This window comes from Canis aureus, chromosome 19, assembly GCF_053574225.1.
Source record: "Canis aureus isolate CA01 chromosome 19, VMU_Caureus_v.1.0, whole genome shotgun sequence".
NCBI lineage: Eukaryota > Metazoa > Chordata > Mammalia > Carnivora > Canidae > Canis > Canis aureus.
Window position 1 is genome coordinate 13553913 of NC_135629.1, and position 13433 is coordinate 13567345.

Below are 13433 nucleotides of genomic sequence, written 5' to 3' on the forward strand. Positions count from 1 at the left end.
AAAAGTCTAATTTAGAAAAAAGTTTTTTAAAATATCATCATTCTTAAGACATACATTTTTTCAATTAGCTGTTTCTCATCCAAGGCATTAGGAAGATCTCTCTTGTTTCCAAGTACTAGTACCTTTAAAAAGAAGAGATATTAACAATAAACGTTTATGTAGGAAAAGGTCACAGAAGCATATGATAGTCATATTTGTAGACATTAAAATTGGAATGCTACCACATGCCATAATATTGAGGCATATTTGTGTAACTGGTGGGCTATCTCATTTATTTAATCATTCAAATTAGCGTTCATTTTAACTTCTACCACACAGATGACTTAATTCAATGTGGCTGCCAACCTCTATTTAAATTATTTTAAGTCTATGGTATGCATTCTGAAATTCTAAATAAATCTGTACCAAAATGTAATTATGATCTTAACACAACCAAAGTGGGGGAATAATTTTTTAATCATTTTTTGTTAGCCATTAATCATACAAACACATAAACATGCTTTTAAAATTGATCCATCCTATAGAATGTCATGCATAAATATTGTAAGACAATGGTTAAGTCTGGAGATCAGGATAAATATAGTAGTCATAAACTCTAGGAATGAATTAATGTCATCATCTGGTTGTGAGATGTCATTTGAAAAGAAAGGAAAGCAGAGACAGCTTCCCAATTACCACCCTTTCTTTCTCAGGTATGTTCTTTCTGCCATAGAGAAAACAGAGAATATGAGTACATATAATGTATTTGAGAATATCCATACTCTAAGGTCAGTGTTCTCTAAGAACATGTAATCTTTGATCCATCTCAACAAAGTACGTCATGTCTACCTTGCCACAGCTATTTCTTTCACTTAATACACCCCTACTCCATACACTTTGACTGATTCTACTTATAAGACCTAGATTCTTACTTTGCACAAAGGACAAAGAGACAAGGACTGAAGCACAGGGAGCTGAGGACACTGGGAGCTCACAGGGGAATGTTCAACCACAGCCTGTCTCCCTTTCCCCAACTTTCACCCTCTCCATACTTATTTAAGTCACACTAGGTTCTCAAGCTGGATCTGCCTGAATTTCTAAAAATAATTATCACGGTAATTTGTGATCAACTGTCAGTTTGGGGTTGCCTGGCATTTTAGCCCTCTTACTACATTTAAGAACTCTCCTACCTTATGAACCTGCCTCCCAATGAAGCTACTTGGTTCAATGGATAATTTTTTCCCTAGCTTTCCTTTCTAAAAGAGCATGGACATATAATCTAGAATGAACCAAACTTTTCAATGAAGAGTCAGTGATGTAAGAAAGCAGGATAGAGAACCCTTTCTTTCTTTCTTTCTTTCTTTTCTTTCTTTTTTCTTCCTTCCTTCCTTTCCTTCTTTCTTTCTTTCTGAATGACACAGAGAGAGAGAGAGGCAGAGAGACAGAGAGGCAGAGACACAGGAGGAGGGAGAAGCAGGCTCCATGCCGGCCGTGAGACTCGATCCCGGGACTCCAGGATCGTACCCTGGGCCAAAGGCAGGCGCTAAACCACTGAGCCACCCAGGGATTCCCAAGAGAACCCATTTTGATAGGGAAAGGAAATCAATCAGCTAGATGACCTTCCAATCAGAACAATTTGTGTCTAGTGTTCAGAAACTTCATGTGGTAACCAGACTTACTCTGTGGTGGGAGTTTGGATATGACCCTGACAGCTGCTTAGCTTCCTTGTTCCAGCCTATTTCTCGAGCCTACTTATTTGCAGCCTTCTCAGAGACCCTGGGAGCTACCCAATATTATTTCATTGAATTCCTTTCTACTGAAGTCAGCTTTCTATTGCTTGCAACTAAAAGACTTATGGTGTCCATAAGGTGTCCACTGATTTTTACTTTTTTTTTTTTTTTAAGATTTTATTTATTTATTCATGAGAGACACACAGAGAGAGGCAGAGACACTGACAGAGGGAGAAGCAGGCTCTCTGCAGGAAGCCCGATGTGGGACTCAATCCCAGGACTCCAGGATCATGCCCTGGGCTGAAGGCAGGTGCTCAACCGCTGAGCTACACAGGCATCCCTGATTTTTACTTATGGTAGGTATATAGAACTAGGAACTAGGTCCTAACACAGGAGAAAAAGAATAGACTTTGAAGTCAGACAGACATAGATTCGAAACCTGGATGCACAACATACTAATGTTGCCATGTAACCCTGAAGAACAAGTGTTAGAAAGGAGGGATAACCACGAACCTCATTATGCTGTAAGAATTAAATGTGATAATACACCTCAAGTATTTGACATTCATGAACTGGTCCTTTTCCAGCATTCTTCAGCTCAACAAACAGCACCACCTTCCATCTAACTTCATGAACCAAAAACTACGAATTATACTTTAGATCTCCTCTTCCACCAAGTCTGGTGGACAGTGTTCCTAAATATCCCTAAAATCTGTTTTTTTCTCACCATCTTGTCCACTACCAACACCCTAATCCATGGTACTGTAATTTGTCAGCATAACTTCAACAGCTTCCTAACACTGCCATCTTACAGTCCCATTTGCCACTTTAATCCATTCTTAATCTGAAATCAGAATGACTTAAATAATAAATCTGATCATTTAAAACACTACAACAGTAAGGTGCCTGGGTGGTTCAGTTGGTTTGAATGGTTGAGTGTCAGACTTGATTTTGGCTCAGGTCCTGGTCTCAGGGTCATGAGGTCAATCCTTCCCTGCCCCTCTGTGTGGGGCTCCAAGCTCAGGGCAGAGTCTGCTTCTCTCTCTCCCTCTGTTCCTCTCCCACCCAAGTGTGCTAAGAAATAAATAAAATCAAGAAGAAGAAAAGGAAAAGGAGAAGGAGAAGGAGAAGGAGAAGGAGAAGGAGAAGGAAAAGGAAAAGGAAAAGGAAAAGGAAAAGGAAAAGGAAAAGGAAAAGGAAAAGGAAGGAAGGAATCCTTCAGAAAAAAAGCTTTATAACACTACAAGAGCTTTCCCACACAGTCCATACCCAGTCTCCTCTAGGATCCTTACTGCCACATGGCTTCACCACTCTCCCCACCCTCTTACTTTGCTGTTTGCTCTAGAGACTGGCCTCCTCTCAGTGCCTTGCTTCCTCCTACCAAAAGGCCTTTGTCTACATATCCCTCACAATTCAGCTCAAGTAAGTACCTAGGTGGCTCAGTGGCTGAGCGTCTGCCTTTGGCTCAGGTGGTGATCCCGGGATGAAGTCCCACATCAGGCTCCCTGCATGGAGCCTGCTTCTCCCTCTGCCTATGTTTCTGCCTCTGTCTGTCTCTCCATGAATAAATAAACAAAATCTTTAAAGAAAAAAAAAATCAGTTCAAGCATCATTTCCTCAGGGAATCCTTCGTAGATCTTCCCTCAAACTAGATCAAATATCCCTTCTAATTTACAACTCTTGCGGCCCCTTGTACCTCTCCTTCATAGTACTTAACAGAGCTGTATTATTCAAATGATTTCATGGCATCTACCTTTCTTACTAAACCACAAGCTTCATGATGGGAGTGAGCATATTTCTATTCACTTCTGTTCACCACTGTATCCCCAGGACTGAGCATTGCTTCTATTGCAGATAGTCTAATATATAGCTGGCTAAGAAATAAATAAACAGCACAGTGCCCAGTATATGGCTAATATTCAGTAAAGGTAAGTGTTTTAAGACTTTAAGACATAATAGCTGATTTCAAATATAATATAATCATATAATTATAATCTTAATAATAAATATTACCATCATATAATATAAAATAAGAACTCCATACTTACTGGAATTCCTTGTAACTGTGGTTTATCTAGAAGATTATGTAGTTCATTTCGAGAAGCTTCTATCTTTTCACGATCTGCAGCATCTATCATGTAACTTAAAAAAAAAGCAATTTTGATATGTCTTCTCCAAACCTCTGATGGCCACAATTAAAAATACAGATTTTTTAATTTTCATATTTACACTACTAAGGGGCACCTGGATGGCTCAGTTGGAAGAGCATGCAACTCTTGATCTTGGGGTCATGAGTTTGAGACCCACATTGGGTATAAAGATTACTTAATAAACTTTTAAAAAATGACTCACACTACTGAAATCGTTAATCAAAACAAAGACCTAGATAAAGAAAAGCTCAGTACCCAAAAATCTTTCAAACAGACTATACTGAGGTGCAAATACATGATAATAAAACACTTACATCACTTAGCTCTTAGCTGCATAAACAAAAACATAAATAAAATTCTCATTCATGATTAAATTTTTTAAAGTTTCATATTAATGAGATTACCTAAGAAAATAAAAAGACTACTAATTGCATGAAATAAAAACTGAGCCTCTGGAAGTATTAAAAACAACTTTTTTCCTGGAAACCAAAGTTGACTTTTTAAAAAGTGCTTACACAATGGCATTGACTCCTCTGCAGTACCTTTCCCACATGCTCCGGAATCGGGGTTGTCCTCCTATGTCCCAAATCTTTAAATCAAGACAGACAAATCTTAATAAAGATATTTTAAGTAATACATTGAAGAAAAAGTATCAGAAGAAGAGTAGTAGTTCTGGGGTCCACTTCTAAACTTGAAGTTCGTATTTAATATGTTTACAATTGATCTAATAAGTTCTACTAAAAAAATTTTGTGCAATACTTTCTTTGCTTGTAAAACAGTAAATTTCCAAAGTGAAAATGTATCTTTAAGATAACACTTGTAGCATCTACAGAATCATACATCATCCAGATTTGAATACCAAAAGAGAAAACAACAGTTCATTCAGAACCTATTAAAGTTTAATTGTCTGACAGGAAATGCATTAATGCCTAATGATTTTTCTGATACAAAATTATTGTATCCATATGAAAGCTACTACCCACAATAATTTCATAATTATGTCTACTCCGTAGATACTATTCTGGACACAGTGCTACATAAATGTCTTAAGTCGTGGTATTTACCTTCAAGGGGCTTCCAGTTTAACTATAGACACCTTTTTATGCATAAAAAGACCTATATGTGAAAAGTGAGATGCTTCATTAGATGAGCTCCAGAAAGAATTCAGTAAGCAGCTTCTGTGAGCCACAGAAATTGGGTGAAACCACTGTAAGGGTCTAGACAATTAGAAGTAAACTCCCATTAACTACAGAACATACACACAGACACACACACACAAAAAAAATATGGCCTCTGATAAACAGTTCAACAGTCCATAATTTAAAACCCATCAAACTCATTCTAAAAACAAAATTATGTTTAAGTAGTTAGCTTTCCTATTTTATAGTTTTAATTTTACGGCTTGGTAGCAAAGAAAGTGAAAACTAGGTTACCATATATGCACCACAAATATAATACTAAATTGCCAATATTATAAATAATAGGTTACCTTTCAATATAAAATACTGTTCATGAAATAATATAATCACATTCTAAATATGGGATCTCAAACATGGGATTTTTATTTCCTAGGAATATCCACATCCCAAATTTTATTCTGACAAGCCATATCCTAAGTTTTTTCATGGCACTTAATAACATTTCAACTTAAACATTTTGATTTATGAGAGAAAGAAAAAAACAACTGATTTACATTCTTTTGGAACATATTCATAAGAAGTACAAATAAATATGTAAAAAGCAAAGAAAAAAAACAGAAAAATTTGTAGCTGTGCAAGATCACATACCTTTATTGTGACGTTACCTTTAGTTACTTTCCTCATGTTGAAGCCCACGGTGGGTATCATATCTTCACTGAATTGACCTGACTGAACAAACGAAAACATGTGAAGTTAGATTAATCAATATTTATTAAGACATATAACATGGCATAAGCTTCAGACATCAACCATGTTTTAATTAAAAAAAAATATTTTTTTAGAGATTTTATTTATCCATGAGAGATACAGAGAGATGCAGAGAGAGAGGCAGAGACACAGGCAGAAGGAGAAGCAGGCTCCATACAGGGAGCCCGAAGAGGGACTCGATCCTGGGTCTCCAGGATCCTGCCCTGGGCTGAAGGCAGCGCTAAACCGCTGAGCCACTGGGGCTGCCCTCAACCATGCTTCTATAACCATTTTAGTATATAACTAACTTTTTAGTGGGGGTAACAATCTGTCTTAAGAAAACATTCTTTATAGGTGCTTCTTTATAGTTAACTCTCACTTTCAGCTCAGGTCATGATCTCAGGGTTGTGAAATTAAGCCCTTGGGTGTTGGGCGGAGCCTGCTTAAGATTCTCTCCTTCTCCCCTTGCTCCTACCTGCCCCCCTTAAAAAAAAAGAAACACAGAAAAGAAAATATTCCTTATATCCATAATTCTTAAAGGGATACATGATTTTGTTCATACAAACACATATTCCCCCATTTAAAAAATTAACTTTTTACATTATTTCCTTAAATTTAAAAAATATACTGTAACTATAAATGACAATTTATTCATTTCCCCACCTATACATAAATGTTAACACAAAATAGGAAATCAGAAGCAAAACTTCAAACTTTTCTATTTTTAGGATTTAAATTATTTTGACAATAACTGTTAACAACTTACAGCTAAATAGCTTTTCCAAGCTTGTCTTTTACAAGCTTATAAAATATTTTGTCATTTTATAGGTTTTCCTTTTATGTAATCAATTGTTTTTTCTTATGACCTTATCATTAAGATTAAAATATTTTATAATAGTTTTTGAAAACCTTTTTAAAATTTAAAATGTTCATCCATCTGGAATATGATTTTATAGTACAAGAAAGTTACTTCTTTCAATCATCTCACTCATTTAAAAATTCACACATTCCTAACTATTTGAAATGATATGCCAAATGCCATACAGAGACAGTTCTATATCTAAGTCAATACTTCTCCATTAGCCTGTTTATTCCTAAATTAGAATTAGATGAATTACTGTAGCTTGTACAGTTTCTTATTCTTATATAGAAGATCAAGAATTTGGAATGTTTTCAAAGTTGTCTGGGTTCATCACACATTCCAAATAAACTAAAAATTCTTATTTCGGTTAAAATATTGACTAGAACTATATTAACTATATTAATTTGAGAAGGACTGTCCTATATCAAATTTTTTTAACCATCAAGTTTTTTAAATTGTATTTAAATACAACTAATTAATTGTCAATGTAATATATTATTGGTTTCAGATGTAGAGGTCAGTGATCATCAGTCTTACAATACCCAGTGCTCAGCACGTCTCATAGCCTCCTTAATGTTCATCACCCAGTTACCCCCCTCCCATTCCCGCCCCTCCAGCGACCCTGTTTGTTTCTTTTGATTAAGAGTCACTTATGGTTTGTCTCTCTCACTGATTTCGTCGTATTTTTTTCCTCTCTTCCCCTATGACCTCCTGTTTTGTTTAATTCCACATGAGTGAGATCATATAATTGTCTTTCTCTGATTATTTCACTTAGCATAATATCCTCTATTTCCATCCATGTCATTGCAAATGGCAAGAATTTTTTTTTTTTTTTTGATGGCTGAGTAGTAGTCTGTTGTACATATATACTACATCATCCTTCATCCATTCATCTGTCAATTGATATCTGGGCTCTTTTCATAGTCTCACTATTGTGGACATTGCTGCTATAAACATTGGGGTGTAGGTGCCCCCTTCGGATGACTAAATTTATATCCTTGGGGTAAATACCCAGTAGTGCAATTGCTGGTTCATAGGGTAACTCTATTTTCAACTTTTTAAGAAACCTCCATATTGTTTTCCAGAGTGGCTGCACCAGCTTGCATTCCCACCACATTTGAAGGTTTCCAAAAATATGGAATGCTTCATGAATCTGCATGTCATCCTTGCACAGGGGCCATGCTAAATATCAGTTCTTGATATTTAATCACTATCAAGTCTCTCCACACAGGCACATGGTTTGTTCATTTAAACATTCAAATCTGGAATGCCTAGGTGGCTCACTGATTAAGCATCTGCCTTTGGCTAGGGTCATGATCCCAAGGTCCTGGGATGGAGTCCTGCATCGGGCTCCCTGCAGGGAGCCTGCTTCTCCCTCTGCCTGTCTCTGCCTCTCTCTGTGTGTCTCTCATAAGTAAGTAAGTGGAATCTTAAAAAAATAAACATTCAAATCTTTTATATCCATCAGTAAAGTATCGTGTCATAACTGCTTTTGTATTTCTTATATTTTTTTAAATTTTATTTATTTGAGAGAAAGGAAGAAAGAGCAAGTGGTGGGGGTGGAAGGAGAGGGATAGAAGAGGAGGGAGAGAATCTTAAGTAGACTCTGCACGGAGTGCAGAGTCCAATGCAGAGCTGAATCCCATAAGCCTGAGATCATGATCCGAGCGGAAACCCAGAGTTGGATGCTCAACCGACTGAGCCACCCAGGTATCCTTTATATTTTTTTGACTACAATTACAGACTATACCTAATGAGTCACAGCTAATACTGATTTTATACATTCTACATATTTATATATTTTATTTACCAAATATCAACTTCTCAGTTGACTTGACTCTTATTTTTAGGTAAACAGCCCAGGGTTATAAAATCTCTCAACAAAGGAATGGTTGAACAAATAGGACTATTTTCAAGGCCTTAACACTGGCTAATTGTTTGCTGTGACCTTATGCTAGCCACACATGATTCTAAAACTGTCTACAAGTCCTGAGCATAATGAATTCCAATTTTACAAATTAATTTCCTCTACATAACTAACTCCAAAGTTCTACCTTCCCCCCACCCTGCTCCATTTGGAGGCATTAGGCTGATTTCAGAAAAAAGATGTTAACCACAATCACTGCTTTCATTTATATTAAACATTATAATTCTCAAAACTTTCACATGATTTATATGTGAAAATCTAGTCATGACATCAAAACTACATATATCAAAACAGTTATGATACAAAACAAAAAAAAAAAATAACCTGATTAAAAGGGGGGCAGAGGTATCACCAAAGACACTATATCCATGAAAGCAACAATAAACTGACTTCATTAAAATTAAAAACTTCCCTATGAACAAGATTTAGAGTAGTTACAGAGTTAGAAAACAAGCATTAGAGTAGGAGAAAATATTTGCAAAACAGATATCCAATAAGACTATTATCCAAAATACACAAAAACTCTTAAAATCCCAACAATATAAAAAGAAACACTCTAAAAAATGAACCACAGACTTTAACTGATACTTTATCAAAGAAGATAGAGATGGCAAATAAGCATATGGAAAGACACTGCACATCCTATGTGATCAGGAAAATGAAAATTAAAACAACAGGATTTCATGGTACAGTTATTAGAGTGGCCGAAATCTGGTATACCAATAATACCAAATGTTGGTAAGGATGTGAACAACAGAAATTCTCACTCATTACTAGTGGGAATGCAAAATGGTACAGCCATTACAGAAGACAGTTCGGTGGTTTCTTAGAAAACCAAATATACTCTTACCATTCAATCCAGCAATCATGCTCCTTAGTATTTATCCAAGAAGTTGAAAACTTAAGTCCACACAAAAATCTGCGTATTAATGCTTACAGCACCTTTATGCATAACTGCTAAAACTTGGAAGCAACCAAGATGTCCTTCAGTAAGGAAACTGTGGCAGATCCAGGAAATAGAGTATTATTCAATACTAGAAAGAAATGAGTTACCAAGTCATGAAATGACACGGAGGAATCTTAAAAACATATCTAAGTGAAGATTCAATCTGGAAGGACTACATACTCTATGATTCCAAAAAAAATGACTGAAAACATGACCTCAGAAATATTCTGAATAAGGCAAAACTATGGAAACAGTAAGATGATCAGCGGTTGACAGGAGTTGGAGGGGCAGGGAGGAAATGAATAGGCAGAGCAGAGCGGATCTTTAGCCAATAGAAAAACTGCATGATACCGTAATGATGGATTCGTGTCATTATACAGTTGTGCAAACCTAAGAATGTACAACACAAAGAGTGAAAAGTCATGTAAGCTATGGACTTTGGGTGATTATGTCAATGAAGTGCATCACTTGTAACAAATGTACCACTCCGCTGCGAGATGCTGATAACGGGCGAAGCTGTGAGTATAGAGCAGGAGGTATATGGGAAGATCTGTACCTTCCCCTCCTTGATTATGCTGTGAACCTAAAACTGCTCTAAAAAACTCTTAACAAAAACTTTTTTTTAAATGGGCAAAGGACTTGAAGAACATTTCTCCAAAGGAAATATACAAATAGCTAATAAGGACAAGAAAAGATGCTCAATATCACTAGTCATTAGAGAAATGCAAATCAAAACCACAGAAGATACCGCCTCATATCTATTAAGATGGCTATTATCAAAAATGAAAACAACAAAAAACAAAGTAAGTTGCAGTGAGGAAATGGACAAATTGCAACCCTGGTGCACGGTTGCAGGTGTAAAATGGTGCAGCTGCTAGGAAAAACAGTATGAAAGTTCCTGAAAAGGCTAAAAAATAGAATTACCACATGATCCAGCAAATAGACTTCAGTTATATATCCAAAAGCACAGAAAGCAGGGACTCAAAGAGATAGCTGTATACCCATGTTCACAGTAGCATTATCCATAACAGCCAAAAGGTAGAAGAAACCCAAAGGCCACTGGCAGATGAACAGATAAACAATATGTGGTCTATTCCTACAATTTAATACTATTCAGCCTTAAAAAACAACTTATTCATGCTAAAACACAGATGAATCTTTGATGACATTATACTGTAATATATATTATTATATCTAACATAAAATAGTATTCATTTAGGGTGCTCCTTAGATGTTGTTTCTTCATTTCCTTCACCAATACTTCTTATTGGTTATAGAAGCTAACAATAACTTTCTCTAATTCGGTTGCTAGTGCTAACAAGCAATTTAGGAACCAAATAGATGTTACTTAAATGGAACCAAGAAATATTACTTAAACTTAATTATGTATCATTCTATTTAGCAAATTTAACAAATAATGCCAAACACCATTCTTTGCACTTAAAAATATTTTTTGTAATTTTTTTTTAAGATTTTATTTATTTATGAAAGACACAGAAAGATGCAGAGACATAGGCAGAGGGAGGAGAAGGCTCTATGCAGGGAGCCTGATGCAGGTGTCGATCCCAGAACTCCGGGACCACATCCTGAGCTGAAGGCAGACGCTCAGCCACTAAGCCACCCAGGCATCCCAGCACTTAATAAATATTATACAAGCAGCACTCATTGATTTTGTGACGATGGATAGAACTATAGTCATCTACACACAGCATATAAGCCAAAGTCTCAAGGCAATATTTGTTTAGCTGGGCAAAATAAATGTGAAGCAAATAAGATGGCAAAAAGAAGATTACCCTCCAAGTCTGGGAATCTTATTACCAGTTTTGCAACTTACAAACCACATGCAAGTCATTTTACTTTTGGAATGAAGCTACCTTATCTAGAAGAGGAAATTGGAAGAGTATGTCCAAAGTTTTGTTTTATTCATATGCCTCTCATTTAAAATACAGTTAAGCAAGAGATGAATGCCTACAACAGTAGGAAAATGTGGCTCTCTTTTCCCAAAATTCTTTGGTATGTCAAAGGCTAAAAGCAAATCTTGTCCCAGAAACTTTTCCTTTATTGCTAACTCATATGTAGAGCTGGGGAGAACACAGTGATAAACATTTCAGTGCTTTAAAGTAGGGATTCTAAATGAATTAGGTTAGATTTTACAGTTGCTCTTTTAAATGCACAAAAATGCAGAAAGCAAGCTATTAACAGCATGGGAAAATAAGCTTCTCTTTGCTTGTTCTGTCCATCTACAGTAGCAATCCAATCCAGTCTAATAAATTTGAAAAGACAAGTGGAAAAATACCTGCTTTGACAAAATCTCAGAGTATTCTCTAACAAAAAAAATTTTTTAAAGGATTTGATTATCAAGCTACTTTGTAAAGACAGAATGTAGCAAGCAACATGACAAATGCCTAATATAAATTTCTACTTTTAGCTAGAAGACACTACTGGTAACAGGCTAAACAGGAGTCTTTTGTTTTTTAAACAACAAACACTATGACTCAATTGTTTAATTGCCAAAATTCACACATTTGCTAAGTGAGAATATATGGCCAATAAATATGCAAGTTAGTAATTTTTCTTTCCAAGAACCTTTAACATAAAATTATTATTACCAATACTAATTTTTCTAGTTAGTAGTATTATTACGCCTCTTTTATTTCACTAAGTGGAATTGCTGGCAATATTTTTTTTTAAAGATTTTATTTATTTATTCACGAGACACACAGAGAGAGAGAGAGAGAGAGAGGCAGAGAAGCAGGCTCCATACAGGGAGCCCGATGTGGGACTCAATCCTGGGTCTCCAGGATCCTGCCTGCCCTGGGCTGAAGGCAGCGCTAAACTGCTGAGCCACCGGGGCTGCCCAAATTGCTGGTAATATTACTCTTAGATTTCAACTTACATTAGTGAGAAGAACGACAACCTATTTTTTGATGGTGAAGTACTTAAAATGAAAAGTAGATCTAGGGGGAAATCTTGATGAGGAGCAAGCTATGGTCTTTAAGTATATCCCCACAAACCACTCATTAATTACAGGACGAAAAACCAGTAAGGACACAATCGAGAAATCAGACAACACCTTGACTGAGGGATCAAAATCAAGAGATGAGGCTCAGATGGACATCACGTGCCCACAGAAGTGATACCATGAGAAGGATACAATATCCCCCGAGTCGCACTATTTAAGCTGAGAATGCATAAACTAAATCTAGTCTAATCTTGAGGAAACATCAGACAAACCCAAAGGAGAAACATTCTATTAAATGGGAGAGGAAGGGGCAGCTGGGTGGCTCGATGGGTTAAGCAGCTGCTTCTTTTTTTTTTTTTTCTTTTTTTTTTTTGGCTCAGGCCATGATCCTAGAGTCCTGGGATCAAGCCCAGAGTTGGAGTCCCTGCTCAGTGGGAAGTCTGTTTCTCTCTCTGCCCCTCTTCTTCCCCATGCTCGCTTGATGTCTCTCAAATAAATAAATAAAATCTTTTTAAAAATAGAAATAAAGGGCTATGGTACATGTATTTTACCTATGTAAAGTGACACACAGACTACACAAATAACAAAGCAAATGAAATAAAATGTTAATAGTCTGATCTCTGTAAAGGGTGTATGGATGTTCTTGTAATGCTTTTATTCCTACAACTTTTTTGTGAATTTGAAGCTATTTCCAAACAATTCATTTTTTAAATGACAATTTTTAAATGAGGATAATCAAATATCACCTTCTCCTATACTACATCAATGACAACTGGATTTAGAAGATATTATCAGTCATGCCACTACTACCTATTCCCTACAATATTAAAGCTCATGAATACACTCAGTCATAAGGAATTCCAACAAGTTGAGAAGCAAGTCATTGCTCATCTTGTTCTAAAAGGAAATTCATTTACAGATGTCTTTTTTTAATGTTTTTTAAGATTTTATTTATTAGAGAGAGAGAGAGAGAGAGAGAGAGAATGGCAGA

General features: G+C 36.1%; 1 protein-coding gene and 1 pseudogene across 1 annotated transcript in view; both read right to left on the reverse strand.

Moving 5' to 3' along the window:
- Window positions 1–13433, reverse strand: part of ARL8B (ARF like GTPase 8B) — a 45579-nt gene that overhangs the window by 7836 nt on the left and 24310 nt on the right. The window contains exons 2-5 of the mRNA XM_077857990.1: window positions 5647–5727; window positions 4375–4448; window positions 3758–3851; window positions 55–122 (exon numbers count right to left, since the gene is read on the reverse strand). Of these exons, the coding sequence (XP_077714116.1) occupies window positions 55–122; window positions 3758–3851; window positions 4375–4448; window positions 5647–5727 (317 nt within the window). The remainder of the gene's footprint in view (window positions 1–54; window positions 123–3757; window positions 3852–4374; window positions 4449–5646; window positions 5728–13433) is intronic.
- LOC144291316 (U6 spliceosomal RNA) lies at window positions 7737–7824 on the reverse strand (annotated as a pseudogene).